This window comes from Sinohyriopsis cumingii, chromosome 10, assembly GCF_028554795.1.
Source record: "Sinohyriopsis cumingii isolate HCF-2022 chromosome 10, ASM2855479v2, whole genome shotgun sequence".
In the NCBI taxonomy this organism is placed as follows: Eukaryota; Metazoa; Mollusca; class Bivalvia; order Unionida; family Unionidae; genus Sinohyriopsis; species Sinohyriopsis cumingii.
Window position 1 is genome coordinate 30,158,717 of NC_142970.1, and position 27,813 is coordinate 30,186,529.

A 27,813-nucleotide genomic window follows, 5' to 3' on the forward strand; every position below is an offset into this window, starting at 1 on the left:
AAATGATCTTATTGAAATAAGAAAAAAGGAGGATCAAACTGCTGCAGCCAGAAGAAATGAAGAAATAGCAAGCTTGGAAGCCAGGTTGGAAGAAAACGAGAATAAACATAAATTGCTCCAAGAAGAAAATGTGACTATTTGCTCACATCTTGAAGAAATTACCTCAAAACTTGCAGATGCTCAATCAGAAAAAAATGCTTTGATAGAAGAAATAGGTGAGAAAGATGTAGCTCTAAACAGGTTACATGAGGCAAACAAAGCACTGGAGGAAGAATGTTCTGATTTGATGGCTCAAATAAATGATCTTGCCACAAAATCTAAAAGGTTGGAAACTGAAATGTCAGAAACTTTATGTACAAGAGAAGAGTTAGTAACTGACCTGCAGATAGAACTGTTTAAACTTAAAGAGGAAACTAACCACTCTGAAAATGTTATTACACAAAAAGAACAAATAATATCACAGCTTGAAAATGAAATCAAGATTAAGCAAGAGGAATCTCACAAGAATACTAAAATTATACAACATTTGGAACTGGATGTACAAAATTACAAGAATCAAGAACAGATGCTTGCTGACAGGCTTTCTCAGAGTGAGAAATTCATTCTTGACCTGCAGCAGGAAAGAGACAAATTGACACATCAGCTTAAGAAGGCAAATGAAAGCTTAGACAAGATTACAGAATCCCTGTCTGCTATAAGTGAAGAGAAGGAAGAATTAATAGTTGCACAGCACACTTTATTGCAGAAGGTAGAGATGAAGGAAGAAGTTATATTTCAACTTGAACACAGAGTGGAGGAACTTTGCAATAGTAACAAAGACTTGACTAGCACATTAGATGACTTAGAGCTTGCAAATGCAAAGTTAAAAGAGGAGTTTCAGCAGACCAAGGATGCTCTTGGGATAAAACTTACAGAGAAGGCCCAGACTGCCCATCATTTGGAAGAGACTATTGTAGAGATTTCCAAAGCCAACAGTGATATGTCATCTAAATTAAATACCTTACAAAATCAGTTGGCAGAACATGTTTCCACTTTAAAAGATAAAGATTCCCTTATTCAAGAGATCAGTGACAAGTTAGAAGAAGCATGGAATAGGAACATTGATGTGACAACTGACAACGAGAGGCTTATCAAAGAAAAACAAGTAGAAGTCGCATCCCTGCAAAATCTTATAGCTGAAGTAAAGATGGAAAAGGAAATGAAAGAAAATGAATTAGAGACCCTCAGAGATGCTCTTATGCTAGAAAAGAAAGAGTCTGATAATAAAATCAAAGAAATGGAAGATGCTTTGACAGCCCTAAATGCAGATATGGAAGAACTCAAGGAACAATTTGGGCTTCAGGTTAATCAGATAGAGTCAAAAGATTTGGAAATTTTGCATTTGAGAGAAACTGTAAATATGATGAATATTACTGACTCTTCTTTGCAAGAAAAATGCACACAGCTGTTGCAAAAGATTGAAAATTTAGAGGAAAAGAATGCAGAATTGGAGGCAGCTAGAAACAAACTGGAAGTTGAACTTGTCAGTGCAGTGGAAGAGGCAGAAAAGAAGGTATCATCTCTGGAATATGCCATGAATGAGAAAACTCGGGAAACTGAGAGGTTGGTTCATACGATAGAAATGACACAAGAAGAAGGAGCTAGGGTAGTTAAGGATAAAGACAAAACACTAGAACAGCTTACCAAGTCAGTTGAAGAACAAATTATTTGCAGAGATGAAATTATAAGTGAATTGACTGGAAAAACAAGAGATTTACTGAACCTTAAAGAGACCCTTAATGAGAGACTTAATCAGAGTGAAAAAGAAATGGAAGCAAAGGATTTTGAGATTGAGGAATTGACTCATGAAATCTTATGTAAAGAGAAGACGCTGGAAAGTTTTCAAGAAAATGTGAGCCAATTGACAAAGGAAGTTGAAGACATACAGAAAAGCTATGTTGGGCTGATTGGAGCAGTGGACAATAAAGACGATCTGCTGAGTCAGTTGGAAATGAATATTGAATGTTTGAAAAGAGCAGAGGGGAAGAAAGACAAAGTCATCAGTGAGCAAGAGCAGAAGATAAGTTATTTGGAGCAAGAAATAGAAAATAACATTAATGCATATGAGCAGAAGGTTACTTCCATGAATGCAGAGCTTAAGGAGTCATGTAATGTTATCAAACAGTTGACTGAGAGGAAACAAGATCTAACTAATGAATTGTCAAATTTGCAAACAGAACTGCATTCATCAAAGGCTATTATCATTGAAAAGGAGTTTATTGCTGAACAGTTGAGACATGATCTTGATAAGAATATCCAGCATTTAAAAGAAGAGGTTGTGGCAAAAGTTAGTGCATTGCAACAACTTGATGAAACAAAAGCCAATTTGCAAAGCCAGATTGATGATGTAACGTCTAAGCTTTCTTCAGTGCAGGTACAGTTAGATGATGCTATAGTATCCCTGAAAGTTAAAGAGGATGTTGTGGTGCAGTTGAATTCTTTGATAGATGACTCTCAGTCCTCACTTGAGCTAGAACAGGTAACTCATTCTAAATTGCTGAGGGACAGAGAAGAGAGTATAGAAAAAAAGGACAAGAAAATACAAGAACTTGAAGATGATTTGAGAGAAAATATTGAAAACAGCAACAGTCTTAAGACAAAGTTGCAAGATTTGGAAGCAAAATGCAGCCAGATGGAAATTAGTGCTGATGAAAATGAGAATGTACTTCAGTCCAAATCAGTGTTCATAATGGAATTGCAGACAGAAAACGAGACTCTGTTAAAGTTGGTAGATTCTACATCATGTGAGGTGAGACAGTTGAATGAACAGCTGTTACAGATGGAGCAGTTTCAAAAAGATTTAATCACAACATGTGATGACAGGGATGCTGAAATTAGGAAACTTAAATCCTCTGTTCTTGAAATAGAACATATAAAGGAAAGTAAAGAAGAAGAACTAGGTAAAATGAGGAATGAATGGGAACATTTGGCAAGATCAAATGAGAAACTTTCCAGTGAGAAAGAAAATTTGGCAGCTGAAATTAGAGAGCTGTTCATTGTGAAGCAGACACAAGAGAATCTAATACAGGATCAGAAATGTCAGTTACATGACCTTCATCTCAAAAAGGAAAATTTATATGAAATGCTAGCAGACAAGGTTGCTCAGATTGAAATGTTATCCACTTGCATGGAGGAAAAGATAACAGAGAGCTTGTCCATTGGTAGTGAAATTAGACTAATTAATATAAAATATAATGCAGCCCAAAAGAAACTATCTCAAGAGCAAAATGCTTTAGAGGAAGCCAAGGAGACTATCCAGTCATTCAGTGAGGAAGTGAAAAAGATTGAAGCTTGCAAATCCTCATTACAGAATGAATTAGAAAATCTAAAGCAACTTTTGGATGAGAAAGAAGACAGTATTAAAAATATGACACACAATCTACAGGCCTCTGCGCAAAGTCTTGAAGAACTACATAGAAGGTTTTCAGAAACTTTAAAGAAAAATTTAGAGCAAAACGAAAATATGACCTTATTGAAGGAAAAATTGTTTCAGTATGAATCTTTGATTGAAGAACTACAGGGGAAGATATTAAGAATGATGGATGACAATAGAAGCTTGGAAAGTACTATAGAAGAATTAAAACATTCTTTGAATGCCAAAGAGGCTGAAATGCTAGAATTTCATCAGGAATTGGCCAGTAGAAATGAGCAATTGGAATTGAAGATTGATGATCTTGAAAAGTTTAGACAAAGTAATTCAGAAAAAGTGATTTTATTGGAGTCCAAAGCAAATGAGATTCAGGAATTAAACCAAATTATTAATGAACTTAAAGCATCACAGGACACAAAAGCTAAGGAGATGGAAAAACAAAATGAACAATGCTACCATTTAGACCAGGAACTACAGAATCACAAGAACCTCTGTGATGAACAGGTTGAAGAAATTCATTCACTTAAAACATCTGTTCCCTTATTACAAAATTTGACAGTGCAGTTACAGATTGATAATGATGAATTAAAGAAAGAAGTAGACAGTTTGAATGAGTTGACTACAGTTCTCAGACAGGAAAAAGAACAGATTTTGTTAGACCAGGCATATTTGAAAGACGAAAATAATAATTTAAAAGACTGTGTTGGTAAACAACAGTCTATGATAGATGGTCTCACCTCAGAGTCTGATAGAAAAAGGGAGGAGCTTGAGAGTCTGTTATTACAGATAGGTATCATCAAAGCTTCAGAAAGAGAGATATCAGAGCTGAAGTATTCCACAGAAGAAGAGCTTCATAATATTAAAAGTAAAAAGAGTTTGGTTCAGAAAAAATTGGAAGCAGCAAATAGACAAATTGCAGACCTGAATCATGCTTATCTTATTATGCAAAAGGAAAATGAAGGCAATAGAGACACCATCAAAATAATAGAGGGACAGCTACAGACATCCTCAATTAATATACAGGAGTTGAGATTGCAGTTAACAGAAGTCAGGGAGGCAAATGAGAGCTTGATGAAGGACATAACTAGCCAAGAAAGAAGAGAAGCAGATTTGCTTCATCAGATGGAAACACTAATACAAGAGAGACAACTACTAAAGGAAGATCTTAAAAAAACAAAAGAGTTAATTCAAGATAAAGAAGCAGACATTTGTAATTTGAATGATCAGATTTCAATTTTAAAAGGAGATCAAGAGGAAAAGATGAAAATAATTGATCAGTTGTTCCATAACTTGGAAGAGAAGAATCAGCAAACTAAAATCCTAGAAGACACAGTGTCCTCAATTAATATTGAGAAGGAAATGATGAGTTCAAAGCTGGAAAGTAGAGATAAATTATTGCAGGAAAGCGAAAATGAACTTTTGGCAAAAGAAAGTCAAATCACTAGTATGAAACAAAATATACAAGAGTTGCAGAGACAATTGGTGGAAAAAGAGGAAATGGTAGCACATTTGGAAATGTCCTTAGAGCTTTTAAGGTCATCACTGGTTTCATTGGGGGAGCAGATGGCCAAGGCAGAAGAAAAGGCACAACAAGTGGAGAATCAGTTTTCCACAAAATTCCTTGAATGTGAACAGTTACAGGCAGATCTTCTATTACTGAAAGATGATTTAAGAAAGAAAAATGCTTGCTTGGAAAACTTACACCGAGATCATGAATTTTCATTAAAACAGAAGTCTGTAATGGAGAATACTATGCAGCATAAGATAAAAACTATCACTTTTCTCCAGTCTTGTGTTTCAAATGCTGAGAACTACAAGGAGAGTCTTCAAGGCATCATTATTGGTCTTCAGATTGACTTAAAGAAATTTGAAGAAAATCTTGATCACGTTTGTAAAGAAAAAGAAGCGATATTGGTTGATAAAAAGGACAAAGAAGTAATCATTGAAGAGCTGCAGTCTTCCATATCTTTGAAGAATAATGAAATAAAGACCCTGAAGTCTGAAGTTATGTCATATATTTCAAAGGTAACTTCACTGGAAAAAGCAGTTTATGAACAGAAGGAAGTGGCAGAGAGGCTACAGAGTGAAACTTTTGAGGAAAAGAGGGATCTTACTGCAAAGCTTAAAGCCATTGTAGAGGACAACACAAGTTTACAAGCACTGCTCCACTCAGCATTACAGGACAAGGAAGAATTATCTTTAGGAATAAAAAATATGAACCAGAGAATAGATGAAAAAGAGGATGAAATCTGTGATTTGACTGAAAAAGTTACCGTTCTGGAAAATGAGAAGAAAGAAATTGCCAGACAGTTTAATAGTGAAATTGAAGAGTTGACTTTCAAACATGGAGAAACAAGAAGAATTCTCACCTCAGCATTAGATGAAAACACTAATCTGAATATACAGCTTACTGACCTGCAAAACAAGCTTGAAGAAAAACAGGGTGAATTATTAGATTCTGCAAACAAACTTGCCAATGTATCCAAGAAGAATGAAGAATTTATTCAAAACATAAGTGAACAGAATAAAAAACTTGAGGATTTTGAAAAGCAGCTGTCATGTACAGGAAAGAGGGTTGAAGAGAAAGAGGAATTTATCAATGAGCTTCAAAGTAAAATATCCACACAGTGGACAGAAATAAAAGATATGAGTGAGAAGGTTTCTTCTTTGAGTAGAAAATGTGAAGACCTTGGTGAAGAAATGCATAAAGTGATGGAAAAACTTTCAAATGCTGTGAAAGAGAAAGAAGATGCAGAACATCATGTTGCTGAGATTCAGGAGCAACTAACAGAAAAGGAAGATCAAATAAGTAATCTAATGAACCAGATCCAGGAGGTTGAGGCCAATATGGAAAAGGTGAAAGAGGAAAGAGATTGGAAGATAGAGACGTTATCAAACAGTATCACTGATCTTGTGACACAAATTGAGATAGGAAATTCTCAGAGAGAAGAGTTGGAATCTGAACTGAACACAACTGGATCCAACTTAGAGAATACTGAAGCTGCTCGAATAGAACTGGAAGAAAGGATTAAATACTTGGAAGAAAAGCAAAAAGAGACTGAAGCTATTTCTGATTACCTTCAAAAACAAGTTTACACTTTTGAGAGTCAGGTAGATAATTTGGAAGAGAAGTGTCGCAAAATGGAGAAAGACATGGGAAGCAGAGTTAAAGAGATAGAAGTATTGACCTTGGAGAAACAGGAGTTGTTGTTAAAACTGTCATCTGAAGAAAGGAATTCGAAGGAAAGAGGCATAAAGGTTGAATATTTTGAACAGTTGAAAGATAGTCTTGTAGATGAATTGAAAAGGACAGAGTTAGATTTAGCAGAGAAAAAAGAGATACTGGAAAGGAATTTAAATGATTTGAATAAGTCAACATCTTCACTTGAATCCCTTTCTTCTGAAGTAAAAAGCTTGAAAGCAGAATTAAATAGCGCTCAAGAAAAAATTACTCATCTTGAGAAAGATAACAAGTCATTAACTCAGCAGGTTAGTAAACTTGAACAAGAGCTGGCGAACAGTGAGCATTTTTCAGCTAACAACAAAGCTGTAATTGCAAGGCTAGAAGCTGAAAAATCAGAATTAAGAGAAGCCAGTGCAAGGAAGGATGAAAAAATTGAAGAACTAGTTGAAATTATATCTCTTACAAAGGAAGTTAATAGGGAACTAGGAAAACAAGTATCTGACAAGGAGGTACAAATACAGATTCTGTTAGGAGAAACTTCTGAATCTCTAAATAAATTTGTTTCAGCAGACGCACATACATCTCTACTGTTTTTGCAGAAGAAGGAAGTGGAATTTAAGCTTAGTACTGTTGAGAGTAGAGTAAAAAATCTAATGCAGGATATTGTGCTTTTAGATGAGGAAAAGGAAAACCACTGTAAAGAAAATATCCAGCTGGAAAAGTCACTAAATAAAGTATTGGCAGATGTGGATTTATTACTAGAGGAGAATAGTACATTAATGTCAAAACTTCAAAATACAGAGTTGCTGATGAACTCTAGAATAACAGAGCTTCAGGAAAGAAACACCAAGTTGAATGAGAAAATTGAAGATTATGAACAAGATGCAGAGAAGATAGAAGAACTTAGGCAAGATTATAATAGACAGATGGTAGATATTACACAGTCAAAAAAATCTTTGGAGGATATGTACAACTCCACTGTATCAAAATTACATGAGACATCAGTTTTATATGAGGATACATTTAGACAAAATAAAACCCTTCAGATAGAGATTCAGACGTTGCTTGCAGATAAATTTCATTTACAGGAGGAGGTGGACTCTTTCCAGAGAGCTGTATATGAAATTTCAGCATCAATAGATACCTTCATTCAAGAGAAATTGCCACAGTTAAATGTCTTAGAAAGGCTAACATCAATGAACATAGCAATTGCTGAAAAAGGAGCACTGCTGAAAGATTTGAGAAGTAAGATGAGCTTGCATCAGGACAAGTTATCAAAACAGATGGAGAGCAAAGAAGAACAGATGGCAGCAGTTTTGGACTCCCTACGAGAAGCAACAAGCCAAACCCTGTCATATCAGTCAGCACTCTCATCCTTAAAACTTAAGCACCAGAAATTGGAGAAAGAATTCAATGCTTTGAGTTTAGAACTTAAAGAAAAACAAAAAACACTTGATACTGTATCAAAAACATCAGAGGAAAAATTGAAATCTTTGGCAGAGACTGTTGAACAAAATTCAAAATTGAATCAAGAATCTGAAGCTCTTTTATCCAGGCTCAATTTGTTTGAGGAAAGATTGAGAGAAAAGGAAAGTGAGTTGATTTCTGTTTCACAATGTTTGCATGCTGCTGAGGCTCACTACAAGAGAACTATGAAAGAGAAGTGTGATTCTGATGAAATATTTACTCTTAAGTCTGAAAGCATGCAAAGTGAAATTAATAAATTGATTGCCCTTCTTGAAGAAAAAGAATTGGTTTATGAGAATTTGACAAAACAAGTAAATTCTTCTGAAAACATTTTGCATGAGGCTAAAACAGAGAACACATTTTTACAGGAGGAATTAAGAACTGTCCAAAATCAGCTTGAAATTGAAAGAAATGAAAGACAAGAGCTGGAAGGCAGAAATGTTGAAACCATAGGGAAATTTGAAGATTTAACTCAAAAGTACTCAGCATTGGCAAAAGAACATGTTTCCTGTGCATCAGTGAAGGGTGAGCTTCAGGCAAGACTTAATGATATCGAGAACTTGAAGTCAGAACTTGAAGAGAGGGTTTCTCATTTGACAGAAGGTATAGGTAACTTTGTACAGAGCAATGAGACATTAGAGAAATTTCTTCAGGAGAGTGAAAAACAGGTTGAGGAACTTTCATCAGAGAAAAGTGAATTGCAACATGATATTCAAGACCTTTCCAAAAAACTTGAAGAGATGTTACAAGAAAAACAGAATATGAGCAAAGAACTTACTTTGGTATCAGAAACAGTAGCATGTTTTCAAAAGGATCTTAACAATGAGATATCTGTGAAACATAATTTGGAAAGTGAATTGGACTTGGTGACAAAGAACTTAATGAAATTAAGGACAGCCTATGAAAATATGGAAAAAACTAAAGAAACTTTGGAAAGCATGTTGCAAACCACTGAGCAGCAGCTTAACATGGTCACAAGTGAGAAGGACTCATTACTGGGACAACTTAGTGAGGAACAGGGTTCATCAGAAAAGATTGCCTCAAAAATAGCTTCCCAGTGTACTCAGATATATGTGCTGTCTTCAGAACTAGATGAAAAAGACCAACACCTCATTTCAATGAAAGCTGAACTAACATTGCTGTCCAGCAAGATAGAAGAAGAAAGGAATAATCACAAACAAGAGATTCTTGCCACCAGAACCTCAATTGAAGATCTGCAGACAGAGTTGCATTTAAAAGAAGAGCTGGAGAAATATTTGAAAGACATGAATTCTAAGTTAGAATGGAGACAAATTGAGTTGGAAAAAATGCATTTAGCTGCTTTGACTCAATCTGAAGGAGTACAACAAATAATAGACAGTCTCACAGAAACAAACCACAGATTAGAGGCTGCATTAAAAGCTGAGAAGAGCAAACATCAGGTTCTGCAGTCAACTTATAATGAGCAGGTGAGTCAACTGCAGAAGATAATTGAAAACCAGAATAATGAACTTCAGCAAAGTAATGAAACTGTAGAGCAGTTAAAGTCTCACAATGTTGAAACGAATAAAGATCTAGAATTTACTAAACAATGCTTGGAAGAAAAGGAAACAAGTTTTCAAAATTTACTTGCCAGTGCTGCCAATTCAAAGGATGCTGAGCAAGAAAATGAGAAGGAAATAGAAGTCCTTAAAGCAGAAAAGGAATCATTGCAACACAGTTTGGATAATCTTAAAGAAGAATTGCAAAGTAGCTTGAATTCTTTTATTAGCATTGAAGAAGAGAATCATCAAATGGAAACAGAAATAAATGCGTTGAAAAAAGAGACAAAGGACTTATATTTGCAACTCTCAGTGTTACAGAAAGAGAAAACAAAATTAAGTGAAGATATAGTTGAATTAAATATACAAATAACGGCCATGCAAACTGTTTTTGAGGAGAAAGAAGGTCAAGTAAAGTATTTGAATCAGCAGATTGAAAGTCTTCAGAATCAAAGGTTTCCAGATGAATCGTCCAACTCAGACACCATTATCTTGCAACTTAAAGAAGAGGTCAAGAGATGGAAGGACTTGTGTCAGGAAAAAGAGGCTGAATCATTGAGCATTCAAATACAAATGAATCAAACTGGTGATACTAGCCAACCAAGTATACAGTACTCTTTTTATTCACATGATACAGTTCATCCAGAGGAAGAGCACATGGTTAGAATGTCAACTCCTGTACTGCAAGAGGTCTCTCCCCCATTTAACCCTTTCAGATCTGATGAAACAATGTCTCTTTCAATAAACAAAGATGATACTTTATCAGTGAGCAAAGATGAATTTATAGAAGCAGACCTTCATAGGGAAGAAATCTCAGAAAAGGAGATAGTCATTAAAAAGCTCAAGGATGACATTAGGAAACTGACAAAGGTTAGCAAAGGCAAAGATGCAAAGAGCAAGAGACTTGAACAAGAAAAAGACAGTTTCAAAAGTCAGTGCAAGGAATTACAGGAAAAGGTTGGAATTCTTTGTAACAAATTGGAGCATTGTGAAATTGCTCAAGAATTTTTAAAATCAGAGTTTGAAAATCTTGAGGTGTCTAACAAAGACCTAGAATATCAGTGTCTTGAAAAGGACAAACAGATAGAGAACCTTTACAAGATTGTTGAAGATAAAGAAGCCGAGTTGCGCACTCTAAGAGAAAATAAATATTTACATCCAGATGAAGATTTGCTATCAATACATGGACAGCTTGAGAAGGAAATGGAATATTGGCAAATGGCATACTACAACAAGGAAGAGGAAATGAAGAGTCTGCAGTTACAAATGGAAATCAGAGAAAGAAATGAAAACTCTCTCACTGCAGAGCAACAGATGTCTCTGTCAGAAATTGGACCACTTCCTGGTGAAAGTTATTCAACAGGTACTAATTTAAATGCATCCATTGATGAACATGATAAACTAGTGAATGAATATTCAAAGCAACAACAGGAAATTAAGAAATTACAAAAGGTCTTGAAAGGCAAAGATGCTAAACTTTTGAAGATAACTTCAGAGTTTGATAGTAGACTAGCAGAGAAAGAGCTAATTATTGAAGGCAAGGAACAAGAGATAGAGGAATTAAAAAGCATGCTGAAAGGATACTCATCATCAGAGGATGGTGGTAACAAAGAACAAGGTCGCTTGTCTACTGAAATTATCAAACTTCAAAAGGTCAAGAAGGGACAAGAAACTAAGGTGCGAAAGTGCGAGGAAATGGTGTTAGAAATGGAAAAACTTGTTGCTGAAAAAGAAACAGATATTGTCATCCTTCAGACCAGATGCCATGACCTTTGTAGCAGAGTGGAAGAGCATGAAGAATCTGCAACGGAGATGAGGCTCTTACTGGAAGAAGCAAAATCAGCAGCTGAAGAATGGAAAAAAAGATGCCTTTCGGCAGAGGTATGTATAAATAAGTTAGAAATCGATATAAATGTAAAAGATTATGAAATATGTCTTTTAAATGAAGAGTTAAAAGAGCAAAAGCATACGAGTGAAATTCTTTCAAAAGAGAAAAGTTATTTTGAAGATGAATTGAAAAGTGCAAACAATGAATATGATAAGCTTAATTATCTTCTTCATCAGCAGGGAAAGCTTTCTATAACAGAACCTAGGAAAGGAACAGAGGAAGATTCTTTTGAGATTAGATCCACAAAACTGGAAGAATCTTTTGAGAGCATATCTTCAAAACTTGAGGATGCGGGTTCTACTGCTACAGAAGACAGTAGAACTCAAGACATGCCAGGAGAGTTTGATGAGTTGCATGAGTTGGAAATGGTGAAATCAAAATGTTCTGTATTAAGTTCTGCCAATGACAAATTTTTGAAAGAAACTAAGAAACTGAAAAAGCTTATCAAAGCTAAAGAAGCAAAGTCCAAAAGGTTTGAAGAGGTTGTGTCAGAGCAAGAGAAGTTGTTGTCAGCCAAGGAAGCAGATAGACTTATTCTTCAAGAGAGGCTGACAGACCTGATGACAAAAGTTGGGATATATTCAGAAGAAATTTCAGATCTAAGACTTGATCTTGAAGCTCTTCAACAGGAGAAAGAATCAACCAGGTCTACAGCTTTTGAAGAAAGTCATGCTTACAAAGAATCTCTTGATGAAATATCTGCAAAGCTGGATGAATCTATTAGTGAAAACACACAAATGGCATTGGAGATGAAAAAGTTACAGATGCTTCTAAAAGGCAAAGATGCTAAAGTTAAAAAATATGAAGAAAGAGTTCATGAACAAGAGAAATTACTGTCAGAAAAGGAAACAAGTAACTTGATACTTCAAGAAAGAATTAAAGATTTAACATCTAAAATGTCTTACCTTTACGAAGAAGAATCTCAGGTAAGAGCTCAAATCAAGGCAGCTGAACTTGAATGTGAAGAATGGAGAGAAAGATATGATTTATTGAGGAGTGAAATTGACTCATACCAGTCACTGATTGATCAAAAGGAAATGCTGATCAATGATTTACAAAAGAATGTTCATGAAAACCATAGTAAAATTGAGGCTGTAGAACAAGAAAAATATTTACTTAATGAAGAGAAGGAAAGACTGTCAGATGAGATCAGAAGTTTGAGGACTCAGATGGATGAGAAGCAAAAGAATTTGGATATCCTTAATATACAATTAAACACTGTTTTAGATGAAAAAGAGCAATTATCTAGTGATCTGAACAAGCTGCAGAAAGTTCTTAAAGGAAAAGAAGCAAAGGTTAAGAAGCTGGAGGAAGTGTTTGAAGAACAGAATCGAGTCATTGCAGACAAAGATGCAGAAGTAGTCATTCTTCAAGAAAGATTCAAAGACATTAGAGAGAAACTAGTGCAGGAGCTAAGTGCATGTGAAGAACTTAGAGCACAATTGGATGAGTCTTTTGTATCTTATAAAAAACTAGAGGAGAATTTTCATGAACAAAGCCAGAATGTTTCCCAGATGTTTGCAGAAATTGAAGAAAAGAAAACAGAATTGAAATCAACAAAGGATAGTTTCTCCCAGCAGCAATTAAAACTGGAATCAGAATTGAAGAAGCAGCTGAAAATAAATAAATTGAATGATGCAAAAATTAAGAGTCTTCAGAATAAATTAGAAGAAGACCTAAAAAAAGATCAAATGATAAATACATATGAGGAGTTACGTACTCTAAGGGAAAGTTTACAAGCATCTAAGTTAAGTGAAGTAAGTGCTGACCAAAATAGGGCAGTGATGCAAGATCTTGTAGATAAATGTGAGGAGATGGAAAGAACTTTACAGTCTACAAATCTCTTAATAGCTGCCAAAGAAGAGGAAATTGAAGCCTTGAAACAGCAAATCAGTCATATGAAAAATGGCTCTGACCATGAATCACATCAGCAGAAGCAAAGTTTGGAGGAGGCTAGTGGTCTTGCTATGGTTTGGAAAGATAAAGCTGACCATCTTGAGAAACATGTGCAGGAATTACAGATGCAACTAGAAGAACGAGACTTTTCGCTTTCCTTAGTGCATGCACAGTCATCAGAACAAACTGTTCAGAATCTTGCAGACCAGGAGAAAGTTATAAATGAAAACAAAAAGCTTCAGAAGATTTGTAAAGGAAGAGATGCTAAAATAACGCAGTTGAAAAAGGAGCTGGATGAAGCTCATGCCGCTTATGAATCTTTAGCTATTGAAAGTAAAAAGGAGATTGAGGCTCTGCAGGCTGAAGTACATACCCTTTTACAAAATGCTTACAAAGCAAATGAGACAATTGAGCAGCTACATGCAGAAATAGAGCCTGAGAAAAATCAGAAGAAAGAAGACCATTTCACTGAGGATTTTGTCGAACCTGCACAGATAACTTCTCTCATGGCATCTCACCAAGTTTATGAAGAGTCAGATATCAGTCTTGACTCAAGCTATGGTGGCCAGGCTGATATTTGTGAAGAAGATCTACTTCAGGAGAAAAATAATCTTAATTCAGATGTCACTAATATGAAACAGCTTTGCAAACAGAAAGATACTGAGATTAAAAAAATGGATGAACTGAGAGCTGAACTAGAAAGAGAACTGCAGAATAAGGAAGAAGCTCTAGTAGATGCAGTAAATAGTAATGCTCAATTGGGATACCATATCGAAACATTAGAAAAAGATTTGGAGGATCTCAGGTGGACTGTAAACAATAGTGAAATGCTACTTTCGAACAGACAAGAATCTGACAATATATCAGAATTAGCACATCTTAGACCTGAACTTGAGCAGAAAGAGAAGGAGTGCCAAGAAAGCCAGAAAGTCATTCAGAGTCTCAGAATGGAAGTTGATAGAGTTAACAGTGAACTGGAACAAAAACTCCAAGCACTCTCAGTGTATCAAAAAACTACAGACAGTTTAAATTTTGAGTTGCACAGAGTGAGATCTGAGATTCACAAAGAGAATGAGGAACTGTCAGAAAATGAAATAAAGTCAAAGACATTAGGGTCCAATATACAGCAGTTTGAATACCAACATCACCATGTTGAAGAGGCATTAAGTCAATGCAGAAAACTGAGTGAACAGTTGCAGTCAGAAAGAGATTTCTTTCACTCAGAATTGGAACAAACCAGAATCAGTCTTGACAAAGCAAAACAGGAGGGTAATGATCTGCAAGACAGAATTAGAGAACTTGAAGAGCAGATATCAAAAGAGGGCAAATCTGGCAACATCATATCAAGGTTACAAGCAGAAATCAAAGAACTTCATGATCATATTTCTTCACTACAGTCCAATAATGAGGATTACTTGAAGGTTATTTCTTTGAAAGATAATGAGATTGATAAAGTCATGAAGTCACTTCAGCAGAAAGATGCCATTCTTAAGTCAATTCAAGATGAACACGACCTTCTAAGTGCGAACAATAAACAGTTGAGCAAGGAAAAATTAGAATTAGAAGCTTCATTTGAAGGGGCCAGGAAAGAGACAGAAGAACTTAGGATAGAGGTTGAACATGCAGCTCAGGAACAGATTACTCTCAAAGAAATGTTAATAGACAAAGAGAGGGAAATGTCCAGGTCAGTAGAAACACTTCAGCAGTCTTCTTCTGCATTTAGTGAGACAAAAGAACAGCTGTCAAAGCTATGGAAAGAAAAGGATAAACTGGTTTCAGATCTGCAGGAACTGTCCTCTACAAATGTAATGCTGAACACAGAACGGAGCCAAATGATGGAAGATATGGAATCAATAAAAAATGATCTAAGTAAAAAAGATATAAAATTGCTCAAATTAAATAGGCATCTTAGTGATGTCACTGAGGAAAATGAACAACTGCGGTCTGATTTCATGTCAGTGAGTGAAGCAGTCCGATTGAAAACAGAAGAACTTGGTCTTCTCAGTGAAGAGTTGTCTTCCCAGCAACAAGAATTTTCAAAGCTTTTGGAAATCAAAGCAGATAAGGATAAACAGATAGAAATGTTGACTGAAAAACTAAGCAAAAATGAATCTGATACTGATAAATTTGAAAATATGAAGGGAGAATTGACTCAAGTAAAAGAACACTTGTCGCAAGAGGAATCCATAAATGCCTGGTACCAGGAGCAAATTTTAGCTTTTGAAGATAAAAGTGGCCGCTATGAATTAGAAATAGCATCTTTGAAGGAGCAGGTTCTTGATTTAGAGACTAAGGTGAGAGATGCAGGCCTTGACCACGCTGCATCAGATCGAGAGAAAGAAATCTTAATTGCAGAGAGGGACAGAACTATTGAGACTCTAGAACAAGAAAATCTAAGACTATTGAGTGAATTACAGCATGTGAAAAAAATGCTCGATGATGTTGAGACAAGCCATAATAATGAAATTAAAGAACTATCCCAGGTAATTTTCAAACTTCAGGAGAAGGAATCATATTTGAATGATGTAATACAGACTCTTCAAGCAGAAAGAAGTAGGGGCCTGGAAAAAGAACTTAAATCTCAGGAAGCTAGTAGCTCCATTGTAGAAGAGTTAATCATGCCATCACAAACTGATGGTGTGGAATTTATCAAGAACCAATATGAACAAAGAAAAATGCAAGCAGGAGAGGATGCTGATGTCCAGGAATCTCCAAGTTTACATCACTTTGAAATTGTACCAGAACTAAGTCCTTTAGAGCTGTGCAATTTACCAATGACAACAACAGTTCCTCTTTCTAATGTAAGCTGTGTGTGGAGTTTGAGCCGTTTATAGGCTATCAGAGCTTGCATCTCTTTATTCTCTTGTACCACAACTAACAAAGGGCAGAATGCACTATTACTATTCTATGGTATCAAGAACAGCATACTTAATTGCTTAATAGAACACTTTATTGCTTAATGGTGTTTTCCTAGCTGCTAGTTTCATATTTGCATTGTATCTTATCATCAGGAATCTATATTGTATTTATATTATTGCATGTACAATGATGGTGTGTCCTTTGTACATAGTCAGGTCATTGTCTAAAACTTTTACTTTGATAAGCTGTAAAATCCGACTTATTCATGAGGATAGAGTTTTATGGTTTTGGGAGTAACAGTTGATTTAATGAGGATACAGTTTTGTGGGGTCATGCTGTTTACTTTAATACCTATTAATAAAATGAAAATTTCATGTCAGGTATAATTTTGTGAAAATTCTCTACCCAGAAAATTAAAAACAATAAAATCCTCCATGTATATTTTGATTTTGCAGTTATTTTCAATATTTGATGAACTTTTTCTTATCAGTTCAATGCTAGAAGGATATATACAACTTTAAAATGATCTGTTGACAGAACTTTACAACACACTTCTTTATTAATCAGTTCAGATCCTGACTTTAGTTTTTATCTCTAAAGGATGCATCATCAACCCCAATACACCATTATTCATTATAAGACACTAGTATGACCACTAAACTCAATTTATGTGAGAACAATACTTCAGGGAATGTTTGCAGTTTTATTAATGGATTTCCTGTTTATCAGAAATTAACCACAGATTTTTGGGCATCAGATTCATTTTTGGCCTGAAAGCAGGATATGTTTTGTTTTTGATGCTTTAATCCCAATATTTTACATGCTTAATCATTCACATCAGTGTGTGCACGACACAATTTGCATGTTTTTGTGTTGCATTTAGGTACAATATAATTGCAGCATCTATGAAGATATCACCATGCAATGCCCAATGCAGCTCAGTTAATATAATAACCATTATTCAGCTAGATTAAAAAAAAAAAAAATTATTTGGTTTTATAATTAAATCTAAAGGCAGATGAAATTTCACCGCTGACACTGTTGCTGTCAGACTTGCACTTTTAATTAGACCAGGTTTGCCAAGCAGAATCTGAACCACCAAAGGTTTCTATCTGACCCACCAACCTTTCATAACTTGTGTGACTGGTAATGGAAAATGTAAGCCAAGTTTATAAACAGCCCTGTGAATGGAATAAAAAATTGCAGTTCCCTTGCATGAAAAAATTCATTAAAATGATGTAAGTGTTGATTGTACTGAGTGATTTGGTTGTGATATTAAATATCATATCATGTAACTTAAAAAGCTATCAGTTAGTGCTTGATTTGTGGTTCATAAGTAGACACCTGAGTTGGTATACATTCAGATGTACTGCAACTGTTTGGGTTTTTTAAATTATAGATCATTTGTTTATCCATCTGTACCAGAAAGATCACTGTACAATGTTTTATGATGTGAATTATGAGTTGCATTGAGAACTTGCTCAGTGATGCTGTTACATTTGATCATAGCTGTCATTTGGAGTGTTGTATTTATGTTCATACAGGTAATATGCAGCCAGTTGTATGTGTATATGATAATCACAGTCTGTGCTCATTCATAATATGCATGTGTTGTTTTCATATTGAATAATGTCATAAAAATACTTGTGGAGTGAGCACATACTTAGTTACACTGATGTTTTATATCATCATTAATTTAGGTTTATGTTTCTTTATTTTAAATTATAATTTGACCCATTGGAAATATCATATTACATGATGACGATTGGGTAGATTTTTGCTCAGAAATAACATAACCAGCACATAAGCCGAGTCCAACTGCAAAATGCATAGACTCAGATCTGCCATTTCATAATGTGATATCAGGTCTGGTCCTTGCAGTTCGTTAGGATTAATTAGTATAACAAAGAACATAGACCCTGATATGCTGGCACATTATGCAATGGCAGATCATGGTTTATGCTTGCAGTTAGGCCCAGCTTGTTAGTATATATGGTATGCCTGTCAGTGGGAAAGGAACACAAAGATTGTCTTATAAACTTTACATCATAACTATATTTGAAGTTAACATAGGTACCAAAGGCCTTTTCTTAAATTTAGCACATCTGAACCTTCACAGAATATGAGAATCATGGAACACTTCCAGCTTTCATCCACTATTTCCATCCAAGCTATGCTTTTTGCACTATGTAGATCCTGCCAATCACTTGTCAGAGCTTGAGAAAATCTGTAGCCAGTTTACTTTATTCTGTACAGGAATGTTCATGTATTTGGAATAATTTTACAGTTCAAGGCTAATTTACATATAAAATGTATCCAGGTAAAGCCATCTTGCAAAATGTCATTCTGGGTGAGATTGGGAATGCCATGCGTATTTATTGTATTTTTTGCATCTCCATCACATCTGTTGAATGGCCCGTTAGTATTTTATCTGACTGTCATATCACGTCACGCCTTTTCTGTCATATTTTTTTTTTTTCTTCACTGAAGAACTTTTGAAGGACTTGATGAATTCCAAGCAAATTTGGTATTGGACTTTACATTATATACCTTGGTCATCTTGGATTTTAACTGTTAATGCCCATGTTTTACTTGTAACACTGCCCTTATTTTCACTTATAACTTCTAACTCTGCCCTTATTTCCACAAAAAGTTATGTGAAAATAATATTATAATGCATTTTTATGAGGCTTTACATTAAGAAGACTTAGGTCAAAATTGTTTTTTTCTTGTAGAATTTTTCAAGAAAAATTAATATAGTTTAAACCTCATGATTAAATTAAAATTTGCCCATCAGTTGCATGATACTCGTGGTGGCATCTGTGTCATATTTACATGTTTACAGTTTTTTTCTCCATATACAATTGAAATATGTAGAGTTATGGATCTAATTTTTTCTTATTATGTGTACCTTTAAATGTGCTGCAAAAAGTAATCTTTTGAAGGTATGCACAATAAATAAACATTATCATCTGTTTGTGAGATATTAGCTCTTTGATGACAGCTAGTACATGGCAAGAATTGCTCTTTGGCCAGTATTAATGAATGAATGTAATTAGTCTCTGAATTTAAGATCATATAAATGTACCTGTTTTTACATTAGACCTTGAATTCATAAGAATCCCAAACCTCACTGTCTCAACAGAACAGGATCACTATCTGATACTTGATGTTACTGCTCCATGGATCATAATTTATGACATAATTTTTTATTTTTCTAATTGTAATACCTTTGACTAGTTAACCATAAGTATCACTTTGGAGGTAGCAATGGCATCAATACTGTAAAGTTCTGTGCTAAGATTTTTAAAAAGACAGATATTTAGATTATTTGGTCAGTTCTAGAAAAACTTGTATGTAAATATTACCATGTGCTTAAAGGTTGTGCTTCAGGACATCCTGTCATAATTAGATGCCTAATGTTTGTGCTGATAGACTAGGATGTCCTGTCATAATTAGATGACTAATGTTTGTGCTGATAGACTAGGATGTCCTGTCATAATTAGATGCCTAATGTTTGTGCTGATAGACTAGGATGTCCTGTCATAATTAGATGACTAATGTTTGTGCTGATAGACTAGGATGTCCTGTCATAATGAGCTGCATAAGCAGGGATCATCCTGGTTGTCATATTAATTTGTGCTCTGATATGCATATATTTCCTGACATAATTGGCTGCCTAAGTTTATTTTCTGATAATTGATATGCCAGGATATCATTTTAAATTTTGATGCCTAAAGTTTGTGCTTGCATATGCCAGGATATTCTATCATAATTAGCTACCTAACATTTGTACTCTAATATACTAGGATATCCTGTCACTATTGGCTGCATATGCAGGCATCTAGGTCATCATCACACTTTGTGCTCTGATATACTAGGATATCTTGTCATAATTTGCTGCAAGACATTTCTTCTCTACTATGCCAGGATATCCTTTCAAATGTGGGTGCCAAACATTTGTTCTCTGATATTCTTGGATATTATGATAATTAGCTTGTTTTTGCTCTGATATTACAATATATCCTGTCATAATTAGCTGCATAATTATGCAGATACCTAGGTCATCATAACACTTTGTGATCTGATGTGCCAGAAGTAGTATGCTTTGATATGCCAGGATATCATTTCGTGATTAGCTAACTAAAATTTGTGCTCGGATATGTAAGGATATACAATTATAATAGGCTACCTAAGTTTGTGCTCAGATATGCCAGGATATCCACTTATAATAGGCTACCTAAAGTTTGTGCTTGGATATGCCAGGATATCCAGTTATAATAATCTACCTAAAGTTTGTACTTAGATATGCCAGGATATCCAATTATAATAAGCTACCTAAAGTTTGTGCTTGGATATGCCAGGATATCAGATTATAATAGGCTACCTAAAGTTTGTGCTCAGATATGCCAGGATATCCAATTATAATAGGCTGTCTAAAGTTTGTGCACATATATGCCAGGATATCTGTCAAAGTTGGCTACCTAAAAATTGTGCTCTGATATGCTAGGATATCCAATCAGTAGGCTATCTAAAGTTTGTGCTGTAATATGCCAGAATATCCTGTCATAATTAGCTGCATAAGCAGAAACTTATGTCATCACATCTGTTTGTTCTCTGATACTCTCGGATGTCCTGTCTTAATTAGCTTTATGTTCATAAGCAGAGATCTTTGTTATCGTAACAGTGTTGACTGAGACAATACATGGCTTGGTAGAACATCTGCATACCTCATGTTGTTACTCATTAGTCCCTCATTATAATGGACCTCAGTATAGCACAGTATCTGATATAATACAGATATGGTTATTGATTACAGGATAATGGTTCAGTTACATTTGTGATTTAGTATATTCCAATATAAGACAACCTGAATGGTGGTATAGTGAGTGACCACTGTACATAACTTGAATCATGTTTTATTTTCAGTTCATGTATAACATTTACTTTTTTGTAATTACTCTAATAGCTTATCTGGTGCTTCATCCTATAAATGTAACTATAACATCTAATGTAAACTCAAATGGTTCAGATGGTGTGCATGTTGATTGAATTTATTAGTAATGATTATATAGATTATTAGCATATTGAGGCGTGCTTATGTGGATTGTGGTGGAGAGCATGGACACAGTAAAATTAAAATATATAATAATTTACAACCATAAACTTGAACTGGTTATGGACATGTCAGCATTAACTTTGTTGCCTCTTTTTTCATGTTTTATATTAGATTGAATTTAATGACTTTTCATTTCTGTTTGGCCATGCCTTATAAATGCCTGTAATACAGGAGGCATCAGGAGTAAGAACTTACAACAGTATAGGTTGCTCAAGATGTGTCTCAAATAGAAATGGCTGCAACATAATCAGCAAAATCGAGAAAAGTCTGGAAGAATGTGACTTTGCAAAGCTTGCCTGGTGATGTTCAGTAAAATTAAAAAATAAATATATTTTTTTGAGAATGATGTGTTACTTTCTTAGTTATACCCAAGGATGCTTGTATTTTCGTATTTACTAATTCGTACTTCATAAGAATATAGTTGGAATCGCAGTTGTTCGTTTCTGTTAAGACTAGTCCATGGTTGTTGAAATTACTGAAATTAAGTTGTTAACTGCATATACCAAAATTGATATATTTTTTATTTATATAACTCAGGAATCCCACATTGCTACAGAAACTGTGGAAGGAGGTTTAAAGGAGCCTCTTGAACAACAACTGCAAGAAAAGCAGGCTCAGATTGAGATTCTTCAAATGGAGATTGAAAAAGCAGAAGCCACCATTACCATGGTTACAAATAAGGTTCAGGAGAAGAATGATAAGATGGCTTCATTGCTAGAGAACATGCAAGAAATGGAGGAGCGGTTGGCCCAGCTATCCAGTGTGGAGGAGGAGATGGCAGTGCTAAAGAATGAACTGCAAGAGAAGGAGTCCTCAGTTATGTCCATGAAAAAGAGCCTCGAAGACAGTGACAGCAAGTTCAAAAAGGTACTGGCAACTGCCAAAAAACTGAAACAACAATCCAATGAACACAAGGAGCTTGCAGACAAGGAGAAAGAGAGAAGAGAGGCAGTGGAAAGAGAGCTAAGTGAGAAAATTGCAGAAGTGGAGAAATTGAATTCTCAGTTTGCTGAGGGCATGCCTGATAATTTAGACACAAGGGCAGAACTAAATGCTAATGATCAAGCTCAGCTACACACTTCAACAGAATATTTAAAACAGTTACAAGAACAGATCCAAGTTTTAACAGAGAATATCCATTTTACTGACAAAGAGAAAAGAAAACTTGAAGATAATTTTGATGAACTCAGGTCTGATTATGAAAATTTGAAAGAAACACTGAAAGTCAAGTCAGCATCCTTGGCTGAAGCAGAAGCTGAACTGGAAAAACTCAGAGAGAAACTAAAATACCAGTCAAAAGAATATGAGGAGATTGCTGATAAGGAGAGGGAAGAAAGACGGGCTTTAGAAAGAGAGCTAAATGAGAAAGTGACAGAAATTGAGAATTTGAAGTCTTATTCACCCCAGGACATGCTTGACATTGTAGACTCAAAGGAAAGACCAGGTGCAGATGTTGAAAACCAACTTCAGATATACCTGGAATATTCACAGCAATTACAGGAGCAGGTCCAGGCTTTGACAGAGAAGAATCACCGTATTGCTAAGGAAAAGAAACAAGCTGAAGATAACCTTAATGAACTCAAATCAGAAAACGAAGACATGAGAGCTAAACTGGAGGTAAAATCAACATCTTTGGCCAATGTTAATGCTGACATAGAGGAACTCAGAAACAGTCTTAAATCTCAAATGATAATGCTGGAAGAAAAAGAAAAGATGAATCAGTTGTTGCAAGAAGAGCTGTCAAGGGTAACTGATTCTTTACAATCTAGTCAGAGAAAACAAGAGATGAAACAAGAATCTGATGAGAGAAAGATCCTGATCCAACATACTCCTCAGGAAATTGATGATCTCAAGAAGAAATTAAAGGCAATGGAAGAAATGAGGGAAGAGAAGGACTTGAGAGTAGCAGATTTAACCCAGCATGTTGAAAGTCATGAAAGTACAATACAGATTTTACAGGGTGAACTCAGAAGTAATATTGAAGAAATTGAAGAACTCAGAGAGACTATCCAAAAATTGAAGTTGTCACAAGAAAGTCTAGAAGACTTGCAAAAGAATTTTTTGTCTGAAAAAGATGGAAAAATTACTGAATTGACAAGACTTTTGGATGAGAAAGATAGTAGAATAGAAGACCTTTGTAGTCAACTTGAAGGACATGAGAGAAATATTCAGATCCTTCATTCAGAGTTGAAGATTGAACAAAATAGAAAGGAGGCAAGAGAAAATTCTGAAGAAGAGCAACAAACAAAGATTCTAGAGCTTCAGAATCAACTTCTTGGATTACATGAGACCATTAAACATTATAAAAATGAACTTGAATCAAAATCTAGGGAAGTTGAGAACCTAATAACAACAGTTGAAAATCTGAGAAAAGAGAGAGAATCTGCTGTTGCAAATGAGTTGTCATCAGTATCTGCCAAGGAGGAGGAAATTAGCCAGTTATCACAGACTATAGGTTTGTTAAGGGTAGCACTTCAGAACAAAGATGAAGAGCTGAAACATTTGAAAAACCAAGCTGCTGGACATGAGGGCAACATACATTTGTTACATTCAGAACTTGCCAATAAGATGCAAGAAATTGCTAGACTGGAACAGCTTATCATTGACTCGGACAAAAAATGGGGAGACAACTACTTGAACTTACAGCAGTCATTGAGTGAGAAGGAAGAGGAACTTACACAAGCAAGAGATACAATTGCACCACTGCAACAAATTATGGAATCCAAGGATCAGAGAATACATGAACTGTCACAACAGATTGAAGTTCATGAGCATGCTATTGACAGTCTTCAAGATGAACTTCATCAGAAGGAAATTCATTCAAAGGAACTTGCTAAATCTTTGAACAACTCTGAGAGAGAGAAATTTGAAATTGATGAAGAGAGACAGTCTTTTAAAAAGGAATTGGAAGATTTACGGATTCATATATCACAGTCTGAAGACTTTGCGTCTTCTAATGAGTCACTTCTACAGAGTTTACAAGTTGATAATACTGAGCTACGAGAATTTCTTTCTGAGAAAGAAAATGAGCTCAAAGTTGCTTGTGAAGATTTGAATGAAATTAAAACTAGACTTTCTGAAAAAGAATACGAGTTAGAAAACATGCTGACTGAACTTGATGTACAGAAGTCTCATATAGTTTCACTTGAGTCTGAAATTGACTCATCTTCAAAGGAGGTAGAGACGCTTAAGTTACGAATTTCGAATTTACAGCATGAAAATCAGCTATTGAAAAAAGAAGTTACAGAATTAATGGCTGCCAAGGATGAATTACTGAATTCAGATGAGCAGATAATTGCTGAACATGAGGCCCTTAAGTCAGAATTTATGTCATTACAAACAGAAAAAGAAAACAGAGAAAAATTCATGCATAATTTGATTTATGAGAAAGAAAGGACAAAAGAAGAATTTGAGAATTATGTGTTGCAAGCTCAGGAAACTGAAAGGAAATTGAAAATTGAATCATCAGAAAAGGACAGTTTGATGGAGGCATTGGATGATAAACTTCAGCAAATGACATCTGAGAAAACTAGGCTTCAAGGTTTGGCAGAGGAGTTGAAAGAAGATAAGTTTTTCTATGAAAACAAAGCCAGGGATCTACAAAACGAATTGCAGGAATTGAAGGTTCAGTATGAAAAACTTTCAGCCAAGTTGGAGACAGTTTCAGCTGATAATCAGTCATTGAACAAGAACTTAAACATGGAGGCAGGAAGACAAGTATCAGAGACCCCTTCTGTCTCAGATGAGATTGAAGAAATTGTACATAAAGAGAAGAGTGATTTAGGATGGGAAGGTGGTTGGGATGATGCTTGGAGTGAAGAGGTTCAGTTGGAAACAGTCACTCCATTAGGACAAATGACTTTCCTGACCTCTGAATCTCAGCAAGATTATACGTCCATCAGAGATCTTTCCTGTGTCACTGGAACTCAGGATACAAAAGAAATGGAGAAAAGACTGGATGAGACCCAGCAAGATAATGACAGATTACGAAAGGAGGTAGATGATCTTAGGGAACAGCACAAGTCAGTTACCAAGGAATGTGAAAACGTTAAGGTCAGACTACAGGTATCAGAGACCAAATGTGAGAAAATGTTACTTAAGCTTAAGGTACTGAAAGAAAAGAATGATCGACTTCAAGAAGAGATGAAACAGGTAAGAGCTCAGCTAGCAGATTCAAAGGAAAAAGATTATTCTGTTTCGTTAACAAAACAGCTTAATGACACACAACTGGAGAAGAATGAAATGGTCAAACGGCTTGATGAGAAGCAACATGAAATTGAGTCATTGATGAAAAATCTCAATAGTAAACAACTCAGCATTGATTCATTAATGAAACAGCTCCATGATGAGCAGTGTGCAAAGGATTTATTAACTAGTCAACTTCAGAATAAACAACAGGAAGTTGAGACAGTAATGAAACATCTGAATGATGAACAGCTGGAAAAGGATTCATTGGTTAAACAAGAATATAATAGGCAAAGTGAAGTAGAATCACTGTTGAAACAACTTAATGATAAACAATTTGAAATAGATTCATCTATGAAACAGCTTCATGACAAACAAGTTGAAGTGGATTCAATGGGAAAACAAGTGATTGACTTAAGTCAGAAGTATGAGGAAGAGATTTACAAAAAGAAAGAAGCAACAGATTTGATTAACTCAATGAAACAAAATATTGACAAATTAAATGAAGATATAAGAACACTCAAGGACCAAAATGCAGAAATACAAAATGAGCGAGATATTATTTCAAGTCACTTAGAAGCTGAAATTGCTAAGGTGCAGAACCTCTCTCTCCTTGCATCGCATAGCTCAGAAAATCAGAAAGTAGCATTGGAACTGAAGAAAGAGATAGATATTCTTAGAGACTCCTTAGCAACAGCCAATGCAAGATTAGAAGAGCTTGAAAACCATCAAGCCAGGGAGACAAGCCAGCTTGCTGACATGAAAGAACAATATCAAATGCTTGAGGAGGACAATAAGGGATTCCAAGATCTTGTTGAGAAGATGTCAGCCACAAACAACCAGCTCAAGACTGAGAACATCAAACAAAAAATGCTTATCGAAAAGTTGCAAGCTGAAAGCTCATTGAAATCTGAGCAGAGGCAAGATTCTTCCGATGAATTTAAGGCACTACAAGACACTGTAAAAGAACTTGAATCAGAGAAAAGTTTCCTTACAGAAGAGATTGAAGGTTTGCAACAAGATCTTCTTGAAGCAAAGAGAGCCAGTTGCAAACTGTCAGATGAGCTGAAAGATGTAATGTCAAAATTAATAGTATCAGAAAAATCTGAAGAAAAACTTGATCAAATCAGGCAGGAGAATAAGAGCTTTAAAGAGGAAGTTGAGGACCTTAAATTGAGACTTGAGGAGTTGAAGGAATTTGAAGTTCAGAATGAGACGTTGCTGATGGAAGTTCTTAAATTGGAGAAGGAGAAAGAGGAGCTGACTAATGAAGTTAAAGAGCTTCAGCACAGGCTTAAAGAGATGAGTGAGCTGGTTGCACAGTTTCAATCTTTACAAGCTCAGTTCCATGATAGAGATGTAGCTGTACAGAGTCTTCATACTGAACATATTAGGCAACAAGAAGAACTCAGACTTTTGAGAGGTAAAACTGCAGACTTTGAGGAAGTATCAAGTAATCTTGAGAAAGCATTAGCAGAGAATGAGAGTTTTGAAACTCTACTTCTCAAACAACAAGAAGAGCTTAAAGTTTTGAGATCCAGAGCTGGGGACTTTGACAAATTGTCCAATAAATTTGAGGAAGCAATAGCAGAAAATAAGTCACTGAAGAAACAAATAGTTGAGTTGAATATGAGACTTGATAGTCTTACATCATTAGAGAAGGAGTATGGATCTGTCAGTGAAGAATACAATAAGGTTATCATGGACAACAGCAACATGGCCAAGCAGATAGAAGAACTGTACCACCGTTTGAGACAGAAAAATGATGAGGATAGAGAAGCTGCTATGAGTAAAGCTGAGAAGGATCATCTGGACAGGATGAAAGAAACCTTGTACAAAAGGATAGAAGAACTGGAGACACAATGCAAAGAAGTCACAGACTACAATGTTGAGCTAACAAATAAGTTGACACAATTAAAGGGTGACTTAGATCAGGCAAGATTTGAGAAGGACACCCTAAAAGCCAAAATGGGTGTGTTGGGGTCTGGGGAAGGCAAAATGAGCAAATTTCAGCTGGTGTATGAAGATCTTCAGAAACAATTTACAGCTGCTGTGAACCAGAAGAACCAGATACAGAAGGACTTGAATCATGCAGAAGGCAGTGTAAAGCACCTGGAAGCTAGATGTCAACAACTTGCATTGCAGGTAAGCTGGACTTTCTAATATGTCCGTCCATACTCTACTTTATTTGCTCAACATATTAAGTGGGTTTAAATAAACTTCCTGTAATGATTGTAATTTCTTTTTATCCCAGTATCAGTTAGTTAGATCAAACCCCTCCACACT

The 27,813-nt window shown here is 35.4% G+C and overlaps 1 protein-coding gene across 1 annotated transcript in view; it reads left to right on the top strand.

Moving 5' to 3' along the window:
* Position 1: 1 nt before the first annotated feature.
* LOC149789826 (uncharacterized) overlaps positions 2–27,813 on the top strand; it is a gene marked incomplete at its 5' end in the record, with an annotated part of 46,304 nt that continues 18,492 nt past the window's right edge. The window contains 3 exons of the mRNA XM_089973132.1: positions 2–11,461; positions 11,645–16,165; positions 21,880–27,672. Of these exons, the coding sequence (XP_089829258.1) occupies positions 2–11,461; positions 11,645–16,165; positions 21,880–27,672 (21,774 nt within the window). The remainder of the gene's footprint in view (positions 11,462–11,644; positions 16,166–21,879; positions 27,673–27,813) is intronic.